The sequence below is a fragment of the Raphanus sativus genome, chromosome 4 (genome assembly GCF_000801105.2).
Source record: "Raphanus sativus cultivar WK10039 chromosome 4, ASM80110v3, whole genome shotgun sequence".
Lineage (NCBI taxonomy): Eukaryota > Viridiplantae > Streptophyta > Magnoliopsida > Brassicales > Brassicaceae > Raphanus > Raphanus sativus.
The window spans coordinates 19,576,852-19,600,243 of record NC_079514.1 but is presented as its reverse complement, the minus strand read 5'-3'; the positions used below and the strand labels follow the sequence as shown (position 1 = coordinate 19,600,243).

The 23,392-nt window shown below is 36.8% G+C and overlaps 2 protein-coding genes and 1 non-coding gene across 3 annotated transcripts; all 3 read right to left on the bottom strand.

Annotated features, from left to right (window-relative positions):
• Positions 1 to 591: 591 nt before the first annotated feature.
• LOC108837289 (uncharacterized) lies at positions 592 to 3,135 on the bottom strand. The gene is made up of 8 exons (XM_057008036.1): positions 2,989 to 3,135; positions 2,609 to 2,873; positions 2,414 to 2,510; positions 1,611 to 1,758; positions 1,456 to 1,511; positions 1,116 to 1,239; positions 830 to 1,045; positions 592 to 750 (listed from the first exon to the last, which is right to left on the bottom strand). The coding sequence occupies exons 1-8, from the start codon at positions 3,133 to 3,135 to the stop codon at positions 592 to 594; spliced, it is 1,212 nt and encodes a 403-aa protein (XP_056864016.1).
• A 3,606-nt stretch (positions 3,136 to 6,741) lies between these two features.
• On the bottom strand, positions 6,742 to 6,848 carry LOC130512116 (small nucleolar RNA R71). The gene has a single exon (XR_008945677.1). It is a non-coding gene; the product is annotated as a small nucleolar RNA R71 (small nucleolar RNA).
• Positions 6,849 to 15,176: 8,328 nt separating this feature from the next.
• Positions 15,177 to 16,996, bottom strand: LOC108850538 (probable inorganic phosphate transporter 1-3). The gene is made up of 2 exons (XM_018624054.2): positions 16,571 to 16,996; positions 15,177 to 16,509 (listed from the first exon to the last, which is right to left on the bottom strand). Exons 1-2 carry the CDS (start codon positions 16,969 to 16,971, stop codon positions 15,303 to 15,305), a joined length of 1,608 nt encoding a protein of 535 aa, XP_018479556.1. The 5' UTR covers positions 16,972 to 16,996; the 3' UTR covers positions 15,177 to 15,302.
• Between the last annotated feature and the right edge of the window lie 6,396 nt (positions 16,997 to 23,392).

The following is a 23,392-nucleotide window of genomic DNA, read 5'->3' as shown; positions in this document are numbered from 1 at the left end:
AGACATACATATGCAATTTTTATAACTCAATACATGTTAAGTTACAATTGAAAATGCTCTATATATTTTTATGTTCGTAATTCAATATTTTAACTGAATTTAATACTGAAGATATTAATGTTTCAGTCGAGGTAATGCAACTACGGTATTGAATCTATAATTATATATTATTCTATGTATGGAAATTATTCATATATATCGGATTTTTCATAACGCATTACATATCAAGTTAACAATTGAAAATGCTGTATATTTTTTATGTTCGTAAGAAATATTTCCACTGAATTTAATACTGCAGATACAAAATTTGATTTAACTAATATTAATGTTTCATAATCTAATAATGTTTCAGTTATTAATGTTCCAGTCGACGTTATGTAACTATTGAATATAAACTAGCTATAATTATTGGTAATTTAACGAAAACCAAATAATTAAGCGAACGAAAACCCAATTTTATTTCTTCTTTCAAAAAACCAAACAATATTCAAAAAACCACATTAAACTGGAAAACATAGAATCATAGAAATCTTAATAAAAATCCAAAAAAAAAAATGAGCCCTTGGTTTAGATGTTCTTGCTAGAATTCGTCTAAAGCTCCTTCATCTTTTCAAGTTTGACAGCTTTTGATCGTAGATTCCTGGTCGATGAAGATATGTCAACTGTTTCGGTAGTCAGATTTTTGCGCTTAGTGGATAGAGTAGACATTTCCTCGCTGTTATCTTCGTCATCGTTGAGATGTAAAACACTCTAAAGAAATTTTCATTGAAATTATAAGTCAGATTCATAGGTATAAATTAACAAATCTTCAAAAACCATAATAAAATACCTCTTCACCACTCGTTGATGTGACACCTTTGTCTGAAAGAGAATTTGTTTGACTTACGTCAGTGTTCAAGCATTCCAATCTGTATTTATACACCCTTCCAACCCTGTAAATTTCGGAACCATATACAATATGCTCTTTCTCTACGTAGATTCCGAAAGTGAAAGTCTTGCCAACAATCTGAGTAATTGCTTCAGGCAAATCGTCTGGATCGTCGAGCTAACAAAACCAAACCTCTAAATAAATATTGCAACTTAATCAGAAAAATATAAAAACACGAATATTGTACCTCGTCAAAAGAATCATTTAAAAGTTCGGTTGCGGATTCTGAAATCAATCCAGATGCAACCATGTCGAGAAGCATGAGCCTTGCTTCTCTGGTATCATCCTTCACCATCAAGTGAAACTTAGACCTAGAAAATGAATATAAGCATTTTGCATATTTGGTAATATAGATAATTGTTAAACATTTAAAAATTATCATATACCTTAGGGATACAGAAGTAATATTCTCCTTGCACACCTCACACCACCAAATATGTGAAGTAATCTCTTGTCCATTAAGAGTCCTCACATTAGTTCCCACCTTAAAATTTTTTTTGTTGCATGTCGAACAACCAAAGTAATACCATCCCCAGTCCGAATCAATTGCATAGACAGTACACATGACCAAGTTTTTTTCAGCCTACGTTTCAAGTTAAAAAGCAGTCATGTTTAAACTTCATCTGACACCAAATCATTAACGTTATCTACAAATCGAAAAGAACTTAAAAATATCAGTAACCTCAAGACATCCAGTTAATTCACTTATAGTTCTTCGCGGCGACAACAGCCACTTGTCACGCTTATCTTGCACACCATTAAGAGATTCGAGTTCGAATTTTTCATCTCTAGTATCACAAAGGGCAAGGGATTTTTCTTCTTCATTAAACCTGTAGAGTGTTAATTTTATATCAAATTAACCTCCCATCTAATAACTAATAATTATAATTGTAACTCAGGAATGTTAATCGGAATACAAACCGAAATTCTTTGATTGCGGCAGCTCTAACCACGCGTCTGTGGTCGGGTGGTCAACGCGTTCCGTGGATCCCTAAGGGACCCGAGTTCGAATCCGCACCACACCAGATTTCCACAACGCGTGGCCACCGGGGCTTTCACATTCTCTCTCCGGGGAATGGTTTACCATTTTTTTTTATTGCGGCAGCTCTAACTGAATAACGATGTCAGACGCTTCAAATGCATTGCACAGTTGTATTTCTTCTGTCAAATAAAAATCCTGCTGATGTCAAATAAAACAAACTACCACCATAAATTAGTTTCGGGTTAAAACATTTTAAGAGCATAAAAAAGACCTCTGAATCGTCCAATATTCACCCATCTGATGAGACGGATTGTCATTCCATCTTCGTTCTGTGTGCAACCTTCATACAGGATCTCGGTGAACTTTCCCCATAAACAACATGGAATCCCTGAATCATTGTATTGCACAGAATACTCAAAAATTATTACAATATTTAACCTTAACATAAGAATTAACTCATAAAATATAATATGATCTTGAAATATAGTTAGTATAGAACAGACTTGATGTCGCGCAAATGAAACTCTAGTTTCCTCCTTGGTTTGCCTGAAACATGAATTGTTTCAAGCTCTCTCAGGTCAACAACCTGACCAATAACTTCTGCAATTTTATATCAAACAAAATATGTTTTCAGAAATTTATTAATAACAAAAGAAATAATGTGTATAAATTTAAGAAAATTAAATTGTGTATAATACCAATGAGAAAACATTGTTGAAGGGATCCACTCATAACCAACTGAAAATCGACCAAACTGAGAAACATGTCCTCGTCGACATGATTGGATTTGGTGATTGTGATATTATGAACGAACGCCATCTTATAGGAATGCTCAGTTGGTCGGTACATCCCTGTGGCAGGGCTTAGTGAGAAATTTTGAATATTTCTCCAAACTCCAACTGGTAGAAGCCTCCCCTTGCTCTCCAAGTACGCCTTCTTGCAGGTAGCATGAATTTTGCATCCCTGTTCCATGTTCATAAACAAATGCATTAAAGTTATTAACGTTAAGATGAATACAAACAAATTATACACTATGTTCAATGTATTAAATAATTAAAATGAAGTATTGAAAACTTACATGTTCGTCTGATAAGATCATTTCAAGTGTTTCTCCAGAGACGGAGTTGTACTGTTTCCAGCTATGTAACACTTTCACGTGAACCTTCCAGCCGCATTTGAAAGGCTTCACTTCACTCAACTGCGTGAAAGGCATAAGAGAACTCATATTGTTTTTGTTTTTCGTTGAAATGATTGTGAGTTGAAGTAGATGGGAATGTTTCTATTTATAAGAAGATATATAGACAAGGTGCTCGCAAAACCTAAATTTTATTGTTAGAGAATATCTAGGTTCGTATTTTAGGTACTAAAATATTTGTTTTTTGAATGCTCATTTCCTAAAGAACAATTATGCAGTTAAGATAATATTTGCCATAATATTTACAAACCTAAACTTGCGGATCAACTAACCATTTCAAATTAATAAAGAGATTTTTTTCTAAAACAGCGATATTCCTTGAAGTGCATTAACTATTTAATTAATAGTATCTATACTGTTAGAGTATCGACCAAGTATGTAGTTAATGCACCAAGAAGATATAGAAGCTTTGCAGAAATTTTTTGGTTAATGCATTGACCATCGACCAAGTTTCATTGAGCATTCAAAATATGGAAGGACTGAATAACTATTTTGATTTTCGAAAAATGTAAAAGAAAATAAAAAAAACCCCATCTTGTAGGATTATAATAATTATAATTTTTTTAACATAATATGTAACTGATTAGCTGTGTAAATAAATACATATGTAAAATCTGTTAATATTTTATAAGAATCCACGAAAGACAACATCAGTTAGCATGATCAGGAATATAGGAAAATATGGATTGTATAGCAGATGCTTTTGTGTTTGAAAAAAATAAAAATAAAAGATTACGTATTTGGATCACGGGTTGCGTTCTTATCTATGAACAAATTTATGGATTAGTCAAAAGAAGAACTTCGTTCGTATGATGAAATGTCGAGATCATGGGATCCGAAGGCTGAGATGAATTTGTCATTGTAAATAGTAATCATAATATGAGTGCGCTGGTGACTGATATATGGTGTTTTAAACATCATTGTATATATGTTTTCTAATTGGTTTTCAAGTCTTTATCGAGTCTTTCTAGTCCTTTTCGAGTCATTAAAGGTCTGGAGTTGCACTGGATGGGAGATGGACCTGCTGGAACAAAAGAAGCAGAAAACAGTGCAGTTTGGTGATTTTCACGCAGAACAGTCTGATGACTGTTCCCGATCAAGCGGAACAAGCAGACGGAGTGATCCCGCGGTTGTTCCCGACGAATAAGGAAAATACAACATCTCGGGATTTGCCCTAATTATCCTCTTTTTCTCTCTGGCCGCCTGTGGCTTTTGATATAACTTCTTTTTTCTATTTTCTACATCATTCTATGCTACTTTTCATAAAGAAACAGACTCTAGAGCTTTTTACTTGGAGATTTGCTACTTTGTAAAGGGAGAAGGCTATCTCTCTCCATAGAGAAGAACCCCTGAACCCTATCTCTTGTTTCTGTTATTTTATGCAGTATTATTCAGTATTGATGCTTGTCTTTTCTTGTGTCATGGCTGAGTAGTCGGCTAGCTTGTCTAGGGTTCTAGGATGTTGATTTCGTGAGCTAAACATAGATAAGTGAATCCATTGATTGTCTTCATTCATAAATGTTCTTATTGCTTGCATTAAACTGGCCGCTTAATGTTAGATCATAGGTTTAACCTGTTCATTAACCGTGTAATAGGTTGCTAGATCTGTTTTGAATGAGCATTGCATCCCTAATCAGCGAAAGTAGATATTAGGGTGTTTTATAACCTATCGGACCTGATCTCTATTGCTTGCGATCGCTTCTCACCTCAACGACAGTTAGACGGTGAGATCGATCAGCATAGGGAGCAGTACTACGACAGTGGACTGTTCTACTTGAGTGATCCGAGTTCTAGACTGTTCTTATTAGCACTTGAATAATTGTTTAGCTCACAAGTTTTAGCACCCGATGAAGTAACCCTAGACTGGCTTCTCTTTAATTTGAATTTACTCTTTGCAATCATTTACTTTACTTGCACGTCACTACTTAAATCAAAACCCCATATTTGTTTTAGCTTGATTTTGATCCAATAGAAATAAAGTGTAAGAGTTGGTCTCTGTGGATTCGATCCTAAAGTGCTACATCGACATACCATTCGATTGTGGTAGTGTGCACATTAGGTTAATTGGTGTGCATGAACACGAATATCAGTGACACTTAATCGTCAATATGGAATAAGATACTACGTTAGAGGGTTCAGGGTTTGAGTCACGTGGGTTGAGCAGAGGTCGAATCGTTTGAATTTAAGGATTGGACCCCTAAACGTGTTGTCGTTTGGTTCCACGGAATAAATCATGGTATACCGGATGAGACAGAGGTTGAAGCGGTCTAAAACCAAACCAACAAAACGGTTTGAGAAAAAAACGCAGGCTCGAAATGGAACTCGTCTCAAAAGAGAAAAACAACGCAGTTTCAGAGAGGAGAACAATGGCAGGATTATTTGATCTGGTTATCTAATCGGAATGTAGGGAATCGATGAAACGGTTCAGGGGTAAACAGGTATCGAAGGTCGTTTCTACCCTCGCCGCAGGGGACAGCAATGATAAAGAGCATGGGTATTGAGAGTAAAAAGACGGGGTGCAAGCTGTTTTAAATGATACCAGATCCGAGTAGGCGATAACCATCGGTTATTGCGTAACCAATAACGGTTAAGAAATAACCGGTGCGGAAAGTCCTAAACTACCCCTAATGAGACGCATCCGAATAGGCGATAAATGCTGGTTATTGCGTAACCAAAAATGGTTAAGAAATAATCAGGTCTGAAAGTACGAAACTACCATTAATGGAAAGGAAGGAAACGCTTAACTGGTAGGGGCAAAACAGTAAAACGTGTGAAGTGTATCCTGTTTTAATAGTATAAACTAGATTTTGATCCGCGCTTTCAAAGCGCGGGTTTATTTTTCTTTATTTTTTTAAATTGACAAATATTTAGTAAATGTCATATTTTCATATATTTGTTTTTTATAAAAAACTTAAGCTTTTTATCTTTCTTTATCGTGTTTCATTTTAAAAGAGTATAGGCCTGAGCACAATATCCGGACCCGAAGAACCAACCCGAAACCGACCCGTAAATCAGGGTCCCGAACCCGATCAGACCCGGAGTAAATATCCGAATGAGTTCTAAATTGCTATATCCGAAAAACCGGTCCCAAACCCGACCCGAACCGAGAACCGGATGAGTACCCAAAGATATCCGAAATGTGAATATATATCTAAAAATATATGTTATAGTTATAGTTATAATTATTTTAATATTTTAAATTAATATTATAAGTTAACTATAGTAGTTATTTTCGGTACTTTTGAGTATTTTTGGATAAAATATGATAGTTTGGATAAAAGTTTACCCAAAAAACTGTATAGAATGGATATTTTTGGTTACTTTTGAGTAATTTGGATACAAAAATTTGAACCGAATCAGATACTTTGATTACTTTGAGTACAAATAACCGAACCCGTTTTAGATACTTTGATTGCAGAAATTCCAATGGAGCATAGTGAGAATTTCGAAAAAGTCTGCAGTTTTACTCGTGCGAATGGTGTGCCACCAGACTACATCAAGTGCATGCTATTCCCATTCTCTCTTGATGGAAAAGCTGCACGGTGGTTGAACTCCCTCCCTACTGGCTCTCTCACTTCATGGGAACAGGTCCGATCAGCGTTCCTCAACCATTTCTACTCTAAGGCGAGAACAGCTGCATTGAGAAACAAGATCACTTCATTCAGACAGCTCCATGATGAGCCTTTTTGTGACGCATGGGAGCGCTTCAATGACTACCAGAGAGAATGCCCTCACCATGGATTTGATGATGATTACCTCATGGGCATTTTCTATGATGGGGTGGACTGGAAATACCAAGGTGCTCTAAACTCTTAGAGCAATGGAGACTTCATGACTCAGACCACTGATGGAGCGCTCAAGCTGATTGAGAACATGGCAGCTAGCTCAGCCAATGAGAATCAGGAGAGCAACCGCTCCAAGAAAGGGAACAGTGTACACACCCAGAAAATTGATGAGCTAACAGCTAAGGTCGATCATCTACTGCATAACAACCAGGCACAAGGATCTGGGTATCAGAACACCATCCCGCAGAGCAATCAGCAAGTTTTTCCAGCCACGAGTGCTCCGACTGCAGGGAACAGTTCGCCAGATGATCTGAAAAATCTGAACATTATGATGCAGCAGATGCTCCAGAGCCAGCAACTTCAGGTCAAGGCACTGAATCAGGTTACCACAGACATCAACACCAGGATGGACATCATGTTCACCAAGCTGAATTCAAAATATGATACTGTGAGCAACCACATAAAGAGGATTGATGTTCAGCTTACTCAAACTGCTGAAACTGTTAAAAGACAGCAAGAGATCATTCGTGGAAAAAGTGTGATGAATCCTAGGGTTGAGCACTGTAATGCAACCGAGCAGAGATATGAGAAATCTGAGGAAAATCAAGCGGAACAACTGTTCGCTGAGACTGTTCTGGGCGCAGAACAGAGAACAGAGCAGTCTGCTAGCTCTAGAGTGACTGCTCCCGCGACTGCTCCCGCTCCCGACGGATCTACTGATATTCCACCAGTGCGAGTCTATGTTCCTAAGGTTCCCTATCTGATTCCACATAGACACCTGAAGGTGTTGCCTAAGGTTAATGACCCTGGAAAGTTTGCTTTTCCATGTTCCATTGCTGGAGTAGAATTTGAGGAAGCTCTTTGTGACTCTGGATCTTGTGTGAATCTTGTCTCAAGGGCGATTGTAGACAAGTTGGGCATTGCTGATGTTGAGCCTTCTAAGGTGACTCTGACTTTTGCAAACTCTTCCAGAGCAGTTCCTTATGGCACCATTCGCAACCTTCCTGTCCAAGTTGGGGACTGTGTTCTCCATACTGAATTTCAGGTTGTTGAGATGAACAAGGATCATGAGATGCCTTTGATCTTAGGAAGGACATTTATGGCTACAGTAGGAGCTATCGTTGATATGCCTAATAAGAGAGTCTCCTTCTCCCACATCAACAAGAATATCTTCTATCAGGTTGTTCCTACCAGATTTCAGAAACTACACGCCTCTTGCATCTCAGTGTTCAGTGGAGAAAAGCTGAAGGTTGTTCCAAGGAAGGAGCTTGGTAAAACAGTGAGATCAAGGAAGTCCACGATGGAGATCCTCACACTGATGCCCATACACTCAGTGAGAATGCTAAGGTGAATGTGAAAGTCCAGAAGAAAAGGGCCAGGAGAGATCCTACCATGACTTTGATACCTTGTATGTGTGATGAGAAATCCATTGAATATGAGGTAAAGTGCAAGGGTACCTCTAAACCTTTCTCCAAGGTCAGAGTTATTCTCACAGATGAGCTGAAAGAGAAAGGAGAAGCTGCTGTGAAAGGGTTGTTGAGCAGAGTTTTGAAGCTGAAAATGTCTGATTATGGAGCTTGTTTTGGAACAAGCCCTCATGTTCAACCCGACTGATCCATGTCACCAAGTCAAGCTAGTGACTTTAACCAAGCGCTTGGTGGGAGACAACGCACAGGTAAGTGTAAATATAACTTGGTTTTGTTTTTGTTTGCTTATTTTCGTTTTAGTTTATTGAGTTTCAGGTCAAAAAGCAGAAAAATTCGAGATACTTCGAAAAATTATGGGTTGCAGAAACGGAGCTCCCTGTTCTGCAGGAGCCAAGAACAACCGCCCAGGTGAAAATCTGGCGATAGAACACCCAGAATTTTTCGGAGCACCCGCTCCAGGTAAGTATCTCGACCCAAAAAAAAAATTGTAAATTCTTGTTTTCACCTTCTCTCTGATTTATTTTCACACCGAGACGTTCTGAAGTAAGTCTGGGGGAGGGTCTTCGTCGATTACTAACTCGTTTCTTTCTTTTGTTTTTCTCTTGAGTCAGTTTTTAGAATTGAGTCAGTCAAAATTTTGTGGGAATTAGGACCTTATTCTGTGTTGATCACTAACCACCTCGTGCTTTGGTTATCTTATTCAGTGACCCTAGCAGTGGCGAAAGACACACATGTGGACCTGGAACACCCTGAGATTTCTCACTTGATTCTCCAGAAGTTCTCAGCCGATCAGGTTACACTGGGTAGACTCAACTCCACCTAACTTAAACCTAATCTTGACTGAAATTCTTCTTGTTATGGGCACTAGATCAGGGAAACGAGAACTACACTCAGGACTTCTTATCTTTTATATCCATCTTGTTGTTCCTGAGTGGCTAGCTCATCTTTAGCTAGTTCCCACCCTGCGCCTTAGCCTTTATTCCACCTTCATGCATTTGTTTTTCAGTGTTATATGTGCAGATATGTGCAAAAAGGTCGGAGAGGAAAGGATCGACGCAGCCTCTTACTCGTTGTTGCTGCGCAGATTCAATCAGAAGGAGAACAAGCAGATTAAGGGAGCAACCGCTCCATAACCAATGAGCTGTGCAAGAACATGGGTGGAGAACCAGAAGAACCACCAGTGGCAATCCAAACATCACATGTTACCTCCTTTTTGTCACCCCACCATCTTTGTTAAAAAAAATAAAAAAAAAAAAAAAAGAAGAAAAAGAAAAAAAAAAATCTATCTTTCATTTTATTTAGCATATGGTGATGGAGAAGGAGAAGAATTCAGGATACATGAGCCATTGGGAAGGTCGAGCAGAAGAGTAGGTATCAATATGAAGGGATGAGGAGCAGACAGATGAGCGGAGCAGTCTGATGATTGTTCCCGAACGAAAAGAACAGTCGCTCCTGAGATAGCAAAACGAGTAAGGAGCTGTGGACATCAATTGAGCCGTCCTCTCACGACTATTTTGCGCGATATTCTGCATCCACTACGAAAAGTTGGTAGCCCCTAAACACTCTTTAGCTCCACCATAAAATTAGCCTGTTCCACACCTAGCCCGTCTACCCTGAATAGTGCCTGTGATGAGAAGCTCACGCTGCTCTTAAATGAATGTAGGGAGTTCTGTCTCGATAGTGTTGCTTTTTCAGGTTTGAGATGTAGAGTATGGAGCCGATTTTTGAACAGCGGTAAGTGGGGTTTTGGTAAGGGTGTGTTGTCCTAGTTTACTGCTTGTATGGTTCAGAGATTCGTGGTTAAGGTATGGTTGCTGAGAATAGGAGAGGTCCCACACTTTCAAACCTTTCTCCATGTTCTTGATACTTGGTCTTGTTCGAGGACAAACAAGGATCTAAGTCTGGGGGAATTGATATATGGTGTTTTATACATCATTGTATATATGTTTTCTAATTGGTTTTCAAGTCTTTATCGAGTCTTTCTAGTCCTTTTCGAGTCATTACAGGTCTGGAGTTGCACTGGATGGGAGATGGACCTGCTGGAACAAAAGAAGCAGAAAACAGTGCAGTTTGGTGATTTTCACGCAGAACAGTCTGATGACTGTTCCCGATCAAGCGGAACAAGCAGACGGAGTGATCCCGCGGTTGTTCCCGAAAAATAAGGAAAATACAACATCTCGGGATTTGTCCTAATTATCCTATTTTTCTCTCTGGCCGCCTGTGGCTTTTGATATAACTTCTTTTTCTATTTTTCTACATCATTCTACGCTACTTTTCATAAAGAAACAGACTCTAGAGCTTTTTACTTGGAGATTTGCTACTTTGTAAAGGGAGAAGGCTATCTCTCTCCATAGAGAAGAACCCCTGAACCCTATCTCTTGTTTCTGTTATTTTATGCAGTATTATTCAGTATTGATGCTTGTCTTTTCTTGTGTCATGGCTGAGTAGTCGGCTAGCTTGTCTAGGGTTCTAGGATGTTGATTTCGTGAGCTAAACATAGATAAGTGAATCCATTGATTGTCTTCATTCATAATTGTTCTTATTGCTTGCATTAAACTGGCCGCTTAATGTTAGATCATAGGTTTAACCTGTTCATTAACCGTGTAATAGGTTGCTAGATCTGTTTTGAATGAGCATTGCATCTCTAATCAGCGAAAGTAGATATTAGGGTGTTTTGTGAACCTATCGGACCTGATCTCTATTGCTTGCGATCGCTTCTCACCTCAACGACAGTTAGACGGTGAGAACGATCAGCATAGGGAGCAGTACTACGACAGTGGACTGTTCTACTTGAGTGATCCGAGTTCTAGACTGTTCTTATTAGCACTTGAATAATTGTTTAGCTCACAAGTTTTAGCACCCGATGAAGTAACCCTAGACTGGCTTCTCTTTAATTTGAATTTACTCTTTGCAATCATTTACTTTACTTGCACGTCACTACTTAAATCAAAACCCCATATTTGTCTTAGCTTGATTTTGATCCAATAGAAATAAAGTGTAAGAGTTGGTCTCTGTGGATTCGATCTTAAAGTGCTACATCGACATACCATTCGATTGTGGTAGTGTGCACATTAGGTTAATTGGTGTGCGTGAACACGAATATCAGTGACACTTAATCGTCAATATGGAATAAGATACTACGTTAGAGGGTTCAGGGTTTGAGTCACGTGGGTTGAGCAGAGGTCGAATTGTTTGAATTTAAGGATTGGACCCCTAACCGTGTTGTCGTTTGGTTCCACGGAATAAATCATGGTATACCGGATGAGACGGAGGTTGAAGCGGTCTAAAACCAAACCAACAAAACGGTTTGAGAAAAAAACGCATGCTCGAAATGGAACTCGTCTCAAAAGAGAAAAACAACGCAGTTTCAGAGAGGAGAACAATGGCAGGATTATTTGATCTGGTTATCTAATCGGAATGTAGGGAATCGATGAAACGGTTCAGGGGTAAACGGGTATCGAAGGTCGTTTCTACCCTCGCCGCAGGGGACAGCATTGATAAAGCGCATGGGCATTGAGAGTAAAAAGACGGGGTGCAAGCTGTTTTAAATGATACCAGATCCGAGTAGGCGATAACCATCGGTTATTGCGTAACCAATAACGGTTAAGAAATAACCGGTGCGGAAAGTCCTAAACTACCCCTAATGAGACGCATCCGAATAGGCGATAAATGCCGGTTATTGCGTAACCAAAAATTGTTAAGAAATAATCAGGTCTGAAAGTACGAAACTACCCTTAATGAAAAGGAAGGAAACGCTTAACTGGTGGGGGCAAAAACAGTAAAACGTGTGAAGTGTATCTTGTTTTAATAGTATAAACTAGATTTTGATCCGCGCTTTCAAAGCGCGGATTTATTTTTTTTTATTTTTTTAAATTGACAAATATTTAGTAAATGTCATATTTTCATATATTTGTTTTTTATAAAAAACTTAAGCTTTTTATCTTTCTTTATCGTGTTTCATTTTAAAAGAGTATAGGCCTGAGCACAATATCCGGACCCGAAGAACCAACCCGAAACCGACCTGTAAATCAGGGTCCCGAACCCGATCAGACCCGGAGTAAATATCCGAATGAGTTCTAAATTGCTATATCCGAAAAACCGGTCCCGAACCCGACCCGAACCGAGAACCGGATGAGTACCCAAAGATATCCGAAATGTGAATATATATCTAAAAATATATGTTATAATTATAGTTATAATTATTTTAATATTTTAAATTAATATTATAAGTTAACTATAGTAGTTATTTTCGGTACTTTTGAGTATTTTTGGATAAAATATGATAGTTTGGATAAAAGTTTACCCAAAAAACTGTATAGAATGGATATTTTTGGTTACTTTTGAGTAATTTGGATACAAAAATTTGAACCGAATCAGATACTTTGATTACTTTGAGTACAAATAACCGAACCCGTTTTAGATATTTTGGTTATTTAGTTATTTTTCAGATTCTTATGCGTGAGAACCGAACCCACCCGGACCCGGAAAGACCCGACTCGAACCCGACCCGAATTTTTATAATACTCGAATGGGGTTTAATTTCAAAACCTGAAAAACCCCATACCCGAAAGAACCGATCCGTACCCAAATGGGTACCCGAACATTCAGGTCTAATGAGTATTTATGTTTAGAAAATTAAACTTTATTTTTTAATGAATTAAGTTGGTATAACTCTGATAAATTGATTTTATTATGTGGTTAATTTTTTAATAAAAAAATTTATACTTTTAACAAAGATTTATACTTTTCAATGAAAAAATCAAATTTTTTATGAATGCTTAAATCATATTTAAAAAAGAAAAAAAATAATAATTAAGTGATTAATTTTTGTTCACTACACAAAATATTAAGAATGGTTGAAAATAAATTATTTGAATTTGGAGAAAAAAATAAGAATTGAATTTGATTTTTTAATCGGCCCAAATGGCCTAAGAGAGATGATGTAGGTAGTGGGCTGGATCCAAAAAAATGACCCAATATAGATGTTTTATTAATATTACTTGATTACTCTTAATGAAATATGCGATGTTAATAAATAAAAGGGTATTTTTAGTAAAAAACCAATAGGATCCTGCTTTAATAGTATATATTCCTTTTATTTTTAATTACAATTACCACAAGTAATTTTTATTAGCAACTGTGATAATGATGCTAGTCGTTTACTTTCCTACCTCGAGTAAAATATAATGACACATAGGTTTTGAAATGACAGAAAATTTTAAGAAAACTCATAAGAAATGAAACATCGACTTTGTCCATTTAATTACATACAAAGGAAATAAAAAATCACAGCTTCGATTGCTTGATCAAAACCTGTGAAGAAACATGATTGTGTCTCCCGAATTCTTAGTCTGGGATGACTGAGATGATTTCGTTTCAACTAATTCTTTTGCACAAAGCAAAATTGTGCTTAAGATCTCAAAACCAAGTGTGCACTTCACTGACAAATCTTACAAACAAAGTCATCTCTAAATTTAATAAAACACACTTATAACATTTATTATTTTGAAAATAATATTTGATTTTTAAACTAAAATGAAAAAAATAATCGTGCATGACGCAGGTCAATCTCTAATTTAATTAAAATACTATCTGGAATGATTTTATAGTAACATAACTAAAGATGTGCATCCTATTTGAGTTACTAAAATATAAGTAATCTAGAGACCATTTTAGTTTTTAGTTTCCAACTAATATATATATATATATATATGTATGTATATTTGATTCAACTATGCCATTATTGTTATTTTAAACATATATTCTCATTTTTTCTTAAATTAAAATAAGGAGTTCTAATACCACCATTGTCGAAGCTACAAATTTCTTTATCTTTGTTTTTCTTTAAAAGAATCGTTCAACACTTAGCAGTTGACATTTGAGGATTGACAATCTGGATACATACAGTCATAAAGATCAATAATCATTTTTTTCCTCGAAAGATTATATTGTAAAATGGCCAACTAGCCAAGTAACAACATTTACAACCTTCCAGCCATAAACTAAGGTCACAAGGACCGGAACTACCCAAAAAGAATCTATACACGGCCAACCTACAGCCGAGCCAAAAAATAACTGCCACCTGAGAAGAAACAGGCATCAAACATCCTTAGATTAGCCTTTGTCATCCAACAGCAGCTCTTGCAACCAAGAAGGAGCTCCACTAGCCACATACGACTGACTCCACTGCATTTGAAGAGCACTTTTGGCAATGGAAAAGGCACATCCAATAATCATTTATCAATAGTTAAAATCATAAATAAAAGAAAGCATATTCGCAAACATAGGATATTTGAAAATACATATGCATATGAATTTAATTTCATATATAATAAGTTCATGTATTAGTGGACTTAGTTGCCACCATGTCCATATATGTTTGTATTGTATAATATAGCTTAACTTATTTTCATTAGTTTCTCTTGTAACCTTATTCTAAGATAAAAATGCTTTTTTTTTTAACTCGAAGAAAGTTGAGATACAGTGTCGATAAAAAACCAAATATAAAGAACATAAACAAAAAAAATAAAACAAAGACATAAACAGAGCCTAAAACCCATATATGTCTACAAGTCTATTCTTTCCACCTTTCCAGAAAAATTCAATATCAATGGAGCTGACCTAAATAACAAATGTCTTGAGCAGTCCCAACCCTGAAGGGAATAACACCAAACCATACTAGAACCAGCAACATTAAAAACAATCGAGAGGTCAAATCTACACCTACTCCAGCAGCTGCTATCCATGTGAGATAAAAATGCTTTTATGAAGAGACTTCGATTAGCTATGTAAAATTAATGTTTCAAATGGTTTTAATATGTTTAGTAAGTATGAAAGAGGTAGACATGTAAAAGGAAATATAAACATAACAATGACCAAGTATTTATTGACCGTATATGGGGACTGATCATATGTGGTAACAAAAAAGTGTAGACGTGCATTATTCCAAATATCACATCGCCCATCGCGAAACCAGAAAACTTAATTAACATGAACTGGTAGAAAATATGACATTATGACTGCCTAATGATTGCCTGACTTCTGATTCACCGGAGAGCTCTTCAAGAGACTTACCCTTGGGCTCAGGGATAAGAAAGGTGAAGAGCATACCAATGAAGTTAATGACACCAAGCAGGATGAGAGAATTCTTGACTCCAATGCCCGGTGGATATCCTGCATCCGTTTTGGTCTTGTCTTGGGGCTGAGCTGCGTATAAAAACCCAAAAGCTCCTACAATGGCTCCAGCCTTACCTGTAGCAGCTGATATACCATGGCATGTGGACCTTAACCTAGCAGGGAATATCTCAGCGGGTACAATGAAGGTGGTTGCGTTTGGTCCAAAGTTGGCGAAGAAGAATGTGAGGGAGTACATAACCAAAAATCCAATACGGTTGTCTGGTTTGATCCAGTGGTCGTAAGGGAAGGCAATGGCAAACATAAAGACGGTCATCATGAAGAATCCCATCAGTTGGATAGCAAATCTTCCCATAATTTCAATAAACGCAACTGTAAACCAATAGCCGGGTACGGTACTACAAAATGCTATGAGAGTTTGTGCTCGAGCAATCATGTAAATCTCATTGATTCCGTTCATGGTTTCTGCCTTAGGGATCCAACCGATAGCCGAAAAAATATCTTTTTGGAACAAGTTTTGGCTGTAGAAGGCAATATCAAGCAAGAACCAAGTGGATGTACATCCAAGCAGAGGAAGACCATGGCGTTTGGCGAACTCCTTAGAGAACAAGCAATAGTTAAGTCTGGGGTCTTTAATGATGTCCTCTGCTCTTTCCTCCATCTCAAGATCCACTTGTAGGACCTTGGACATGTCTTGTGTGGCCTGCTTGATGTTCTTTGCCACCAATGCGGTGTAACGAGCAGTTTCTGGCATCTTCATACGCCAATAGTAAGTCAAGGCTGCAGGTAGTGCACCAAACATGACGATGATTCGCCAAATGTAATCAGCTTGAGGAGGCGTCGAGAGAGCCCTGTCGACTGCATAGGATGGAGCTGGGAAATTTTTGTCGAAAATGGAAGAGACTGCTAGTGCTACAAAACCTCCGGCTAAGATACCGACGCCTTGCATGGCGAACACTGCCGCGATAAAAGCTCCACGAGTCTTCTTGTTTGCGTATTCAGACATGATGGTGGCAGAAAGAGGGTAGTCACCTCCAATACCGAATCCAAGCCAAAACCTAAATAAAAATTGTTTACATTTATCTTTTTAAAGGAAGATAGTAAATCCAAAATTTATACCTGAAGAAGCAGAGAGTGGCCATGACACCCTTTGCTTTGTCACCGAAAGATAGACCAGAAGCAACAGAGCACAGGATCATCATAATCAGAGTGATACCATACACTTTTTTCCTTCCAAGCTTGTCACCTAGCCATCCAAAAAAGAGTTGACCGGCAAGAGTCCCACAGAGAGCCACACCATTGACTGCAGCCGCGACATGAGGGGGAAGTGAGCCAGGCTTTTCTGACAACGGATCGAAGTAGTAGAGTCGGCCAAGAAGCTTGGTCACCAAGGAGACGCAGAAGAGATCGTAGGCATCAGTAAAGAAACCCATACCGGCGATGACAATCGCCGTGAAATGGTATAGTTGGGTTTTCGCAAGATCGAGTGCCTTCAGTACTCCTAGTTGTTGTTCGGCCATCTAAGCTTTGATCGTCTTTCCTGGTTTCACACATTAAACGTAAATACTTTTGTATTGATATACTTCGTACAATTTTAATGTGGAGACATTCTGATCCCTCTATTGGATAAGAGAACAAAACTAGTATGATTCTTGGCTTCACGTCTAAAAGAAAGACCGTAAAGAAACGAATGTGTTTAATAAAGAAACAATATCTTAAGTACCTAAACATTAGATTATTACATACGCCAAAATTTTGTCGATTTATAAGTTTATAAATCGTAAGTTGCTTCCCATACAATTCTATATCCTCACCTTGTCGTTAGCTTGTGTGAAGGAGACTGAAGAGATGTTCTGAGTGCAGAAATGTTGGGAAATTTATAGAACGCGAACATGAGCGCAGAATCATTTACTGGGTATATCTTTGTTTATGGTTTTGGCAACACATTAGGCATATACTCTCTTCTAATTTCTTTATAAGCCTATTTGCTGTTAACAAAACGAACTTAGTTTGATAAAATTAATTTCCCAAGCCAGCCACTATACCAACCATACTATAATACAAGATACTCATTGGACGGCCGGCTATAGTACCACAGCTATTCTCACTATTTTTATCTTCCTTTAACATAATTCATGAGCGTTGTTAATAACAATTTGTTATTTATCTGAAAGGTTTTCTTCTGTATAATTCTGACGATTATTCGAGTTAAAATAATGCTAACAGGACTTGTTTCACAAAATTTTATGGGCAATTCTCTCAAATAGTATTTTTTAAGTTTTTGTTATAATAATAGCACTCAAAAAATAAAATGATCAAAATAGTACATTTTTGTTTTGAAAATTTTAATATTTATTTTTTATTTTTAAAAATTTGAACACATTCCTAAAATCCAACCCCTTAACTCCAAACCCTAATTCTTAAATTAATTAACCCAAGGTTATAAATACATATTTACCCTTCAATAAAACTTATTTTGGTCATTTTCCTCTTTGTGATGTTATTTTTAGAACAAAAACTTGGTTTGATGCTATCTTGGTCTTTTTCTCAAATTTTATCCTCAAACACTATTTTTGTCTTAAAAATCGCATTCAGTATTCACGTTAATTTGACCTAATATTCGCTCATAGCAAGTTTCATTATCAAAATACTCTGCCTCTGTCTTCCTTCTATAATATAGTTTTAAGCACCAAGATTGATAACTGATCGCCGGTGTGCTTCCTCAAGGGTCGCAAGTTGCTTCTCTTTGTTTGTGAACGCCGGTGGTGTTTAGTTCGGTGTCTGGTCGGCGGAGGAGAGAGGCAGTGATCTGGTTGGTGGTGTATGGCGATGAGGTAAGGAAGAAGAGCTTGAACTGCTTGGATTCATGAGTAAAATCGCCTTTTGAGGACGTCGGCGAGTGCGTGAAAGGGATTCCAGCATCGGCTGACTACGGCATTGGTTCCCACACCGGCTCGGCTCTGACATCTCTCTCGCCCGCTAAGCCCCTACTGGAGAGCCTCTCCGCCCATAGTCCTTTGCTAACCTTTCTCGGCTTTTCTCCCGGTGGTGGTTGCGTTTGGACGCTCGGGTGTCTTGCTCAGCCAATTCCTCGTTCTCCTCAAGACGTTTGCGGTGGCTAGGTGATGCCGTTCGCCTCGGTTTGTGTGTTCAGTGGAGGCGTTTTTTTTTCATCGAGCAGTCGGCTAGGGTTTTCGGAGGCTCTTTGGTGTTCGACCTTTTGTGGTCTTCTGGTCTTCTGGTTGGTAGGGTTTTCCTAGTCCAAGCCCATTAAGGGCTGGTTTTGGGCCTTTCTTGTTGTTTAGTTTAGTTTACTTGCTGTTTAATTTTAATTTCTGTTTCTGCTACTGGTAATTTTGAATAATTTCTGTCACAAACAAAAAACTGATATAATAATTTAACATGCTTACCAAAACAAAGATTGATAACTGAATGTATGCACAAGTGGATGCTGGAGATCAAGCATGAAGCGTTAGGATACGACCAAGACTAACACGATTCTTTCTTTAACGCTGATTTATTATGATATAAAAATTATAATATGAGAAAGATTACATAGACGATTCGACAACCGACAATACTACCTGCCTTATGAGATCTACGCCTAACTGCATCACATGAGCCGTCCTATGAAGATCCATGCCTGACCAGATTAACTTGCACCATGTTGTAGATCTGTTGTAAGCCTTTCTTCCATAATCTGCATAATTGTTTAATAAATCGCTTTCTCTAGAATTTGAAACCTGGATTTATCTGTAAGAAATTGCATAGCCTAAGGTTTGAACCCCATACCTGGATGTAGAAACCTTTAAACCTTAACCACTAGGCTACAATGCTTCCACCAACTAACGCGATCATAGAGAACTGAACTTCTTAAAATAAAGAGGAAGTCTATTGTAACAGGCCAAATCTATCTCGGAGAAAACCAAAAAGCTTAGAGTACATTATTAATGTTGATTATTGCAACAAAAATGAATGTTACTTCGTGAGAACTCTCTCAAGAAGATGGCCAAAACTAAAGGCATTATTTATTCGCTTCTAGACCAGCATGGTCAGACAAAAAACTATTTGTCTGAACATAACTTGGTCTAAACAATAGGGTTAATTGGTGTAATAGCCAAATTTGAAAAAAAAATTAAGAATATCGAAATGATGAAGACATAATTAGATCTCCTAGCATTTTTTTCATTTTTCTTCGGTTATCTCCTTTTTGTAAGACGGTTGACGGTAAGAGTTGTCGATGGTGACTGTAATGCTGTTATATAAATAGAATAGAACATGCTATAAATGATATAGTTGATATTAATGAAAGCATAAAATTGTTTAAATATATTATACTATGTATGTCCACAGTTAACAAATAGCATAAACATAATTTTTATGACAAATAATTTAACAATTTAGTACATAATCACTAATCCCGAAAAGAAAATATAAACTCTAAATCTAAATACCAACATACACAAACAGAATAGTAACAAACAAATAGCATAGTACAAATTGTTCAAATTTTGACATTTGCAAGGAAAGATGTAATGATTACCCTAATGTATGTCAACCCAAAACTTCTATAAACTAAACCCAAAACACTAATCACTAAACCCTAAAAAAATATAAATCCTAATCCAAATATCATAATATGCACATAGTACATAACATAACATGAAACATTATCAAAATAGAATAGTAACAAACAAAATAGTATAGTATATATTATTCAAATTTTGAATTTTTTTATGGTAATGTTACACTAATCACTAAACCCTAAGGAAAATATAAACCTTAATCCAATTATCAAAATATGCACATATTATAGTATATACTATGTCATTTGAACAAACTATACTATCTATGTATAAAACTAACAAATAGTAAGGAATCAGGTAATGTTTACCCTAATTCAATCCAAAATTTTCAAAACCTAAACCCAAAACACTAATCATTAAACTCTAAGAACTAATATAAACCCTAACCCATATATCAAAATAAACAGATAGTAGATAATAATGGAGTATTATTAAAATAGAATAGTAACAAACTAAATAAAATAATAACATACGAAATAACATATATTGTTTCAACTAACAGACGTTGATGATGGTGGTAATTAATGGTGGTAAGTAAAATGAAAAGAAGTTTGCGCACGTATTAACCGGGAAGGATGTGCAATATAATATATATTATAGTAATAATAGAGGATGCTTTTTTATCTAGATACCTAATTACCTCTTATTCCATGCCTACTCAAACCAATTTTCCTAAACAATATGGACGCAGTCGACAAAAAAATAATATATAAATGATATATACTCAAAAATATCAATGTTAAAAAACAATTGCTATTATTCGTAATGTCGATGACGAAGCTGAAAATTAAATTATGAGATTTCTATAAGAAATTACACATAAAATTAAAATTTTAGTATTTTTGGATAAATGTCATCACCACTTGATGGATGGTTAACAGTTGGTGTCATAAAGAGTGACTTCTTCTAAGGTTAAAACTGGATCTTAGGCCAATCTGGCAAGAGAAAAGACCACACTATTAGACACAAAATGAACCAGAGACGAAGTCACCATGCTAAATAGACCACATATTAGAGTCTAAATTCGCACAATCATAATTTTTTGATACATCTTTAGAGGGAACCAAATTTTCTAAATTATATCTCACAAAATAACCAGTAATCAGAAAAGACAGAGGCAAACAATTCAAAGATGAATTTTATTACAGATTCTCATAATTGCTTATTAAGAAATATGACAAGTAGAAGGTTCGTGTAGATTACAATAGTGAAACGAAGCAAAGCAGCAAAAACATAGTGTTAAGCTAGATGAATTTCAACCTAAAACCAATCGGTGATAAATGGAATGATCCATCTATCTTATATATTACTGATATCACTCAAATTAGCATAAGGAGTGGTTTTTACTCTTTCAAATAAGAAGTTAAGTTGTAGTACTTATGGATCGAATCCACAAAGAGTTAGGGCACACAATAGATCTAAACAATTTGTGATTAAGCTAGGTTAATTATTGTAATAGTAAACTTTAGGGCGAACAAGATAGTTGTTCAATTGGTTGGATTGAGGTTGGTAGACAATAATGAGAAAACGCTAGATCTAGGATTTCTATTCAGGTAATCATGATTATAATAGTATAAAGGCAAAAGTTGCATGCATGATATTCTAGAACTCAAACTTAAGTAATAAACTATCAACTTCTGTTTGTTTAGATTATCTATTGTCTAGATCTAAGATCTCAATTATCGTTTGTCGATCTTGATAAAGTTTCGATCGATACTATATATTGAGTGTCGATCAATACACCTTTCAAAATTTTGATCGATACACAGATAGGGTTGTCGGTCGATGCTTCTTCTAGAAGGCTTCATCGAATTGGTTTGATGTGTTCACTAGGTATCCTAGAGCAATTGTCGTTTGTTTTTAGCAAATCAAGTTTAATGAGAATCAATTCAGGTAAAAGACCAAGTTGTCGCCTACGCCTAGTTAACTAATATCAGGGTAAAATACCAAGTTGTCGCCGGCTTGTATCCATATCGATCGATGTGTTGTCACAGTTATCGATCGATGGTGACTGCTTCTAGTGCTTCTCCTTCTTGTTGCGAAACAAATCCAATTCTTTTTGTAACAACTCTCTTCTCTTGGTTTCCCAGTTAAGGTTGTTGTTGAGTCTGCAATAGAATACATCCAGTTTCTTCTTTACAGCATCTTCTTCCCATTGGTTATCCATTTTGATACTGTTGAATATCTCATCTTTGATAGAATCGTATGGTGCTGGATTCTTTTCATCGATCGATGCGGTGTTGTTGCTGTCGATCGATGTATGTTGGATCTCGGTTGTTGCTTGCTGATTATCGATCGATGTACGAGTATCCGTATCGAGTATCCGTATCGATCGATGGAGGTTTCTTCTGTTGAAAATTGAGTTGTCTCTGAATCGTGTCCATCTCTTGTTGCAAAGCATCCATTCGTGTGGGTAGTGCTTCCAGGTCATCACTCATAGGGTAGTAGGAACTACTAATTCTTTCTTGAAAATAATTTAACTTTGCTTCCAATGATGTTAAGCGCCAATTTATCAATTTCTTCATGCTGGTATCGATCGATGTACTATGTTGCTCGTCGGTCCATGAATCCATATGTCATCGGGCGATATAGATGGCATAGGTATCCATGGTTTCCATGCTGGAGTTTCTCTTGTTTTCTGCTTCAGTATGATGTTAACGTCGTCTGCAAGGTACTCCATGTTCTTGGTCAACCATGTGATCTTGTCATTGAGTGGATGGTAGACACCATCAAGTTTACACTTGAAATCATTCATTGAATCATCTTGAATGGTGTAGATTTCATTGAGCTTCTCATCCATCTCTGCTCTGCTGTAAGGATCTGAATCCGATAACACAAACGAAACTGGCAATGGTAGAAACAAACAAGAAATTGTAGCTATGATAACATAGTATGGATTATGTTAAGGAGAAAAACTCTATCTTAGAAATCTGTGTCACGGCATGTGGGACAACTTAGGTTATAGCGAATCCACTCCACGATGCATAGATGATGATATATGTGGTTGCACCTTAGTGAGTTTACACCCCCACGTCCCAATGAATCTGTCTTGGCAGATGGAACACACTTTGTGAGCATCCTCCGGAGTGGGTTCTCTTATTGATGCTCGTAGTTCGATCAAAGCTACGTCGAGGTAAATCATGTTGGTCGCTATAGGGTTGAAATCTCTTATAGATAGAGCAGCGCGGACATGTGTGCCTAGATATAGGAATCAAATATGAGAAGCCGATGAAAATAATTCATATAGAAATCAAAAACTAACCTCTTTGCAAAACATCCTAAATAAGAGTCCTACTGATATATTGATATAGAACTCTCATTCCTAACTGTTTTTTCCCTTAAACGCGAGCCTATA